This window comes from Alosa pseudoharengus, unplaced genomic scaffold, assembly GCF_046254945.1.
Source record: "Alosa pseudoharengus isolate Yale_2024_CS ecotype anadromous, Long Island Sound unplaced genomic scaffold, YU_APseudo_1.1 YU_APseudo_1.1_scf_22, whole genome shotgun sequence".
Classification (NCBI taxonomy): Eukaryota; Metazoa; Chordata; class Actinopteri; order Clupeiformes; family Clupeidae; genus Alosa; species Alosa pseudoharengus.
The window spans coordinates 3,684,854-3,692,164 of record NW_027468680.1 but is presented as its reverse complement, the minus strand read 5'-3'; the positions used below and the strand labels follow the sequence as shown (position 1 = coordinate 3,692,164).

General features: G+C 41.2%; 1 protein-coding gene across 1 annotated transcript; it reads right to left on the bottom strand.

The window, feature by feature from the left end:
• Positions 1-384: 384 nt before the first annotated feature.
• LOC143139644 (uncharacterized) lies at positions 385-7,080 on the bottom strand. The gene is made up of 5 exons (XM_076300278.1): positions 6,900-7,080; positions 4,741-5,208; positions 4,030-4,154; positions 3,769-3,869; positions 385-3,445 (listed from the first exon to the last, which is right to left on the bottom strand). Exons 1-5 carry the CDS (start codon positions 7,036-7,038, stop codon positions 3,301-3,303), a joined length of 978 nt encoding a protein of 325 aa, XP_076156393.1. The 5' UTR covers positions 7,039-7,080; the 3' UTR covers positions 385-3,300.
• Between the last annotated feature and the right edge of the window lie 231 nt (positions 7,081-7,311).

The following is a 7,311-nucleotide window of genomic DNA, read 5'->3' as shown; positions in this document are numbered from 1 at the left end:
TCCTCCACGGCTGATTCCAGTTCACAATGGAGGAATATACTTTCTTCAGAAGTGTAGGGCCTACCGTGAAAACTTGATGGGAATTGTCGTTGATTAGGTTCATGTCACATACAAATGGTAAGTTAAAACATCTTAACGTTAGTAATTAAGTTACCTAACTTAATTGTATGTTAAACGAAGGCATTAGAAGAACACTTTGTTCATCTAATTGGTTGATTTGGCCCATCGATAACCAACAAAGGTAGTGATAGACAGATGGTTAATCCAATCAGCTAACCAGTATTTCCGCCCCTTCCCAAAAGTTCTTCAATGAAAAGTTCCCAGATGGATATGCGGAGCAAATCCATCTGGCGGAGTCAGGTTAGGAGGAGACAGCGGACTGCATGTGATCAAAATGGAATCATTTATTTGAGATTGGACATGTACAGCTGTAATCATGTTATATATCATTTCAAAAGGACAATAGCAAATCATAGCATAAAGCTCAAACGCACAAACAAGCTTTATTAGTAGAGTCGGTATAATGAATATATGTGATGTGAAATTAATTTCTGCTCGGCTGAATGACTGCTCATTTAGGCTGTATACTGCAGGATCTCATCCAAAAAAAAATCTAATAATGATAAAATGAATGGGATGGTGTCTTTGAGAATAAATGATAAAAATGGTGTAAGATGATATGACTTCCAAATTCATTAAAGGTGACCTGCCACACAAAACCGTTTAAAACCGGTTTAAATATGTTTCATCCATATGTGTTTGTGCCATGTCGTGAATGTGCTAGCCTCCTCTGTCAGCTCTAGCCACTGAAAAGAAATAAGCGGAGAAATCAGGCCAATTGCAAAAGCTCTTCAGTTTGACATGGAATTGATTGAGCTCATTACTACTCATGAGCTCGCCCAGTTGAGACCGTGCCCACAGACGGTCTAGCTCTGTGACAGTTTTCGTATGCAAGGATGGCTGAATGCCAACGGGCTTGTGCACTATGCACAAATAGAACTATACTGTAGGTGCACTATTAAAGGAACCATATGTAAGATTGTGGCCAAAACTGGTACTGCAATAATCACTTTCAAAGTACTGTAGAGCGGTGTATCCCCTCTACCTCCCCCTGACTTGAGGTTGCCAACCCGGATGGCAAAACACTACTGACTGCGTGATTAGTAGATAGGTGGAGGGTGGCGCATCAGGCCAAAACACAACATGACATGACAAAACACAACATCAACATCAGTTGAGGGCTGCAACTTCACTTTTTAAATTACAATATCCTGGCTGGACTACTGTTGTCAGTGATATAAGCATTTAAAATGAACATGATTTATTAATGTCTAGTGACATTTCAGGGCCATTTAATGATTAATTGAAATACATTTCTTACATACGGTTCCTTTAAGCTACCATGCTAAAGAAACCATGCAGTGTGAGCACACGCTGATACCAATATTTGTCATTTACTGACATGGAGTCCAGGGTTCTAAATTAACACTCGCCAAATGCGGGTTAAAATTCATGTTGGCGGGTGTTGATAAAAACTTACTAGCCAGTTTGGCCAGTGATGCATGAGGCATTACATGCATGATACATAAGGCTCTGTTCTCGGTCATATATCCCCCTGGCAGTACTTCTTACATTTCCCATGACCACTATGCCGCACTGTGCTACGCGATGGCGTTCCATACGCCCATTGGCTGTGCAGTTTGCAGGGAAACCAGCGCGAGAGACCATGGAAACGAACAGAGTGTCTACCAGAAAACAAAAGGAATTAGAAGAACGAACAGAGCCAGAGCAGGGAGCATAGACCGAAAGAGGAGGAAGATAGCCAGTAAAGTAAAAAGTACACCTACATAACACATACATAACGCGTTACGAAATATTAATGCAATTAACGCATTGTGTTTACCTATTTCCTTTGTGGGGGGCTGATGTCATGTAACGGAGGCCGCAAAACCTGAAGCAGCAAGATCGTTTATTTTATTGTCTATGGAGGTAAGCTGAAGATGAAACGTGAGGAGCTTGTAGGCGAAAATTTTCAGTTTTAAAAAGTTGCCTGATCAGTGATCACCCTCACCAGACGCATCACACACTGTGCATAGGGCACCGAGAGACAGAGGAGGGACCAACATTTAGCCAATAAATAGTAGCTGTACGGCAAACTGTTTTTCACTCGTTAGAGAAAGTATACAATGTCAACGTGCACCAACAGCATGTTACATAAAGATGATACTTTTCAGGTCCTCTCTATAAAGATCCAACTTGGAACGTAGGCTCTATGCTACTCCATTTACTTGAGAACGCGTCTGAGCACACACGAGAGGGAGAGAAAACGAGTGGCATCTCCTAATAATTGATATCTTCTTTTTATTAAGTTAAGATTAAATGTGGCAGTGGTTGGGACAGACTTATGGGGGCGAGAAGAGGAATGAAGCAGGGGATGAGGATATAGATAGATAGATAACATGAAATGAAGTGTTTCTGTGTGTATTTTGTGGTATGTATTCATGCCAACAATGTTAATAAAATGATCAAATGCATTCAGTGACACTCATCTAATAAACTCATAATTGTCTTATTTTTACCGGGAAAAAATTGGCAAGTAGAAATTCTGATTGGCTAGAGACTTTAGAAACTTTAGGCTGGTGATCAAAAAAGAACCCTGCCAATGTCAGAGGCCCCGTCTTTTCACAGTGTGATCAGGGCACAGGCAGATAGCGGATGGTGAGGTGAGGTTTGCTGCAGTGTTTCCTCTACATTTATTTCAGCATGGCGGCCCGCCACGGTTTAATTAATATCCCCAGGGTATCAGAATCAGTGCAGACGCACAATGTAGTTGCAGTTGCTTTTTAAATAATCCTGCCGACGTATCCTCCCCTGCTGGCTGCCGCTCACATTGCAATTTAACAATAAGTAGCCTAAAACTAGGCAGAGGTTATTATGGCCCGTCCAGGTTCACTTCACATATTATATATTGTATTGATGTAGCCTATTTAAAACATTAACTTTCTTCTCAGTGTTTCCTCTTCATTTAGCGGCCACTGCTTCAGAATTAGGGGAGACGCAAAATATTGTCTGCTGCCGCCACTGTTTAAAAAAAATCTAGCGGAAACACTGCTGTATGTGACAAAAATAAATTTTAGCTCAGAAACTGTGTAACAAGACTTAGAGCGCGTTTAACTATCGCTGGGAGAGTTTTTCGCATATCCAGGTGTGTATTATGGAAGACTTAGAGCGCGTTAAACTATCTGGGTGAGTTTTTCGCATATCCAGGTGTGTATTATGGAAGACTTAGAGCACATTTAACTATCTCTGGATTAGTTTTTCGCATATCCAGGTGTGTACTATGGAACATTTCTCGTCATTCCAGTTCTCCAGGGGTGGTGATAGCCAGAGCTTCACACAGTCCTGCTCTCCTTTGTAGCTGTTTGGCTGGTCTTTGGCCCAGAACCTGAGAATAAAACAGTGGCGTGAGGAAAGGCACATGTGCACAGACAACACAGAAGCAGGTGGAGTGCTCACGTTGTCATGGTACGTCTAGTAGCACCCAGGGTGCTCACGTTGTCATGGTACGTCTACTAGCACACAGGGTGCTCACGTTGTCATGGTACGTCTAATAGCACACAGGGTGCTCACGTTGTCATGGTACTTCTAGTAGCACACAGGGTGCTCACTTTGTCATGGTACGTCTACTAGCACACAGGGTGCTCACTTGGTCATGGTACGTCTAGTAAATGAAATAGCTATGATCCAAATACAAATTCATAATCATACTTGGTGGTCAGTGGGCTACCGTCTACCCATCTCCATTGCCCCTCGATGTTGACATCAGACAGGCCAATCCAAGCTTCCTTGTTAAACGATGAGACAAATTCCTGTTGTTTTCATACAAACAAATACAAATGAATTGGTAAAAGCTCATGTACCAAATTTGTTTTCAAGTGAAAAGACAGATGCTCACCTCAGACAACATTGTAATCACCACCACCCCGCACACACACACATATATTTATATAAACAAACAAACACATTCACCTGTTCCTCTTGGCTGTCTATTTTGACCAGGTCTGCTCCTCTCGATTTGCAATCCTGTCGTGCGTCATCCCAGGATTTGTTCATTGTTGAGATGTAGTACAGGTGGGAGTCAAAATACCTCCAACCTTTCAAAATAGAAGTGTCATAAGAGCTACTGTACACTGAAATACCTCCAACCTTTCCAAAATCAAAAAGTCAAATCATATAGCTACACTGTCTACCCTGATTCAAGTTGACATAACACTTTTGCATCCTGGCTCTGATGGCATGCTATATTGCTGCATTAAAATATGTGTCATGTTTAAACCCACCATTAGAACACGCTAGTAGTGTTAAACCCGCCATTAGAGCACACTAGCTACTCTGTGTTAAACCCGCCAATAGAGCACAATAGCTGCTACTCTGTAGATAGCGCAGTAGTGTTAAACCCACCATTAGAGCATGCTAGCGCAGTAGTGATAAACCCACCATTAGAGCACGCTAGCTGCTACTCTGTAGATAGTGCAGTAGTGTTTAACCCGCCATTAGAGCACACTAATTAATTGCTACTCTGTAGGTAGCGCAGTAGTGATAAACCCGCCATTAGAGCACACTAACTGCTACTCTGTAGTTAAAGCAGTAGTGTCTGGCGGTGACTGCCACTGTATTAAATATGCCCTAAATATAACTTTTTTTCAAACATTACTTGACTTAACTATAATTACTACTCACCCAAGTCCAGGAGCCCTTTCTGCATGTCATTTCTCTCGTTCTCAAGGTTGACATAGCTGGTGTTCAACGATTCTCGATCTCGTTTCAGTTCATTGTAGCGGTTCTGCAGCTGGTCTTTATCTTTGGATAGTGTGTTGTAGTTGGCCTGTAACTGGACTTTCTCTGCATGTGTGTTGGTGTAAGTGGCATTTAACTGGTCTCTCTCCATGACCACAGCTGCATAGGTGCTCTCTAGCTGCTCCTTCTCTTTTGTGATGAGAATGTTGCTGGTCTTCAACGCATCCCTTTCCCTGGTCAGATTAGCATTAGTGGACTCTAGCAGATCTCTGGCTCCAGTAAGGTTGATGGTGATGGCGCGCAGCTCGTGTCTCTCTCTGGAGATGTGAACGCACAGCCCCGTGATGGTGAACAGCAGAAGGGCACACAGCAGCAGAACGCTCCCTGTAGCCAACTTGTAGGGCCTTGCCCCTGCGGAAAGGTAATGCCATTAAAGGTTAGTTACTGACAAGACGCCTTTTAATAGCCATAACGACTAACGAACATAACGAAATGTCTGAGAGTGACATTTGTTTCGTTTTAAATCACTTGGGGAGACATGATCCAGACGTTGCGTTGTCATGGTTTATCCAGCCGTTCTCTGAGTCTGACAGTAACACTTTTAGCTCCAGGTCATTGAATCAGATTAGAACGTTAGCTTATAGGAGAGATGCTAACGGTCTAATCTGATTCAATGAGCTGGAGCTAAAAGTGCTAGTCAGATGGAAAACGAGTGTATTTCCCCAAATGGTGGAATATTCCTTTAAAGGTTAGTTACTGACAAGACACCTTTTAACATTTTCCTGGTTTATTTTCATGGAAACACAAACATTAGTTTGTGCCATACATTATTAGAGTGTGCGTAAAAGCCCTGTAAATGAGTTGCCTGTACATTAGAGTCAATGTAAAAGCTCTGTAAAGGAGTTGCCTGTACATTATTAGTCAACGTAAAAGCCATATGAGTTGCCTGTACATTATTAGAGTCAATGTAAAAGCTCTGTAAATGAGTTGCCTGTACATTATTAGAGTCAATGTAAAAGCCATATGAGTTGCCTTTACATTATTAGAGTCAATGTAAAAGCCCTGTAAATGAGTTGCCTGTACATTATTAGAGTCAATGTAAAAGCCATATGAGTTGCCTGTACATTATTAGAGTCAATGTAAAAGCCATATGAGTTGCCTTTACATTATTAGAGTCAATGTAAAAGCCCTGTAAATGAGTTGCCTGTACATTATTAGAGTCAATGTAAAAGCCATATGAGTTGCCTGTACATCAGGGGTCACCAAATGGCGGACCGCGGTCCGAGTCCGGACGCTTACGTGATCCTATCCGGACCTGTACCATAATAGCCTCATTTAGATTTTCACGTAAGATTTCAAAGCTGCGCTAAATGTTTCGTTGGTTAGGATAACAGCATTTACTTCAGGAACAATCATTTCACTTGCTGCTACTCTGTGAATTCTGATAAAGTCGAGTCAGTAAGTAAGGTAGCCTACGGGGAAGAGACTCACTGATAGCCTGAAAGTTGCCTGAGGATGACTGATGATTATAGTCAGCATTTTATTTCAGGAAGGCATGAGTGCATGTAAAGACAAAATAGGACCTCAAGGACCTTTGGACCATTTCCTCAATAACTGCATGCAAGGCAACAGATGTGTGAAAAGATGGTTAGCTTGCTGCTAGATTTAAAGCTTAGCACCTGTTACAACATGTGGTTTAAGTGATTTCAATTTGAAAAGATCAAATACAAAATATTTTATCTGACTGACAAAGCAGATACTTAATAAAAATATATGAATGGTCCATGTCAATATTACAGGTTACTCAATCTATTTCAAACATTTGTTTGTAAATGTTTAATACATATTTAGAACAGAGGGTTACATTTGGCATGTTTCATTAATGGGGTCTTGCTTAATCCGTGTAGTGTTTTTTTTAAGTATTATTATTATTATAAGTTATGAAAATGTTAGATTTGTTTGTGGTCTTTGCATTGTGCACTATATTACTACAACTTGTCCTTAACTTGTCTACAACTTGTCCTTAACTATTTGATGTTTTCTGCATTTATGTAAAGCAGGTCTATTGTGTATGATTAAGCAAAGAGGGAAAGTAGACTTGCCTTTCTGCTTGATCCTTTCAGATCCCCAGCCTCCTCCTGGAGAGTCACTTCTGGTGCTGTTATCGTAAACGTCCATATGGTCAGTCAAAATCTGTTTGACTTCAACAATGTCTTCTCTTTCATGAATATTTACAGACATTTTTGTTTCTCTGTCTTTTTGTACCAACTAGAGTGACCAAAGCAACCTTCATTCTGGTTCCCTTTTCCTGTAGCCTTGCTAGAAATGTTTGCAGATTGAGGAAGTAGAGAAAGGAAAGCTGCTTCGCCAAGCATGATAAACTCTAGTGCTGAAAAGAAACTCAGATGTTGAGGTCTCGTGCCAAACAAGTTCATCAGTGGGCCTCCAGTACGAGTCAGCAAATCCTGATGCAGATGGGGACTTGTGAAATGACAGGAATGTGTCACAGACTAC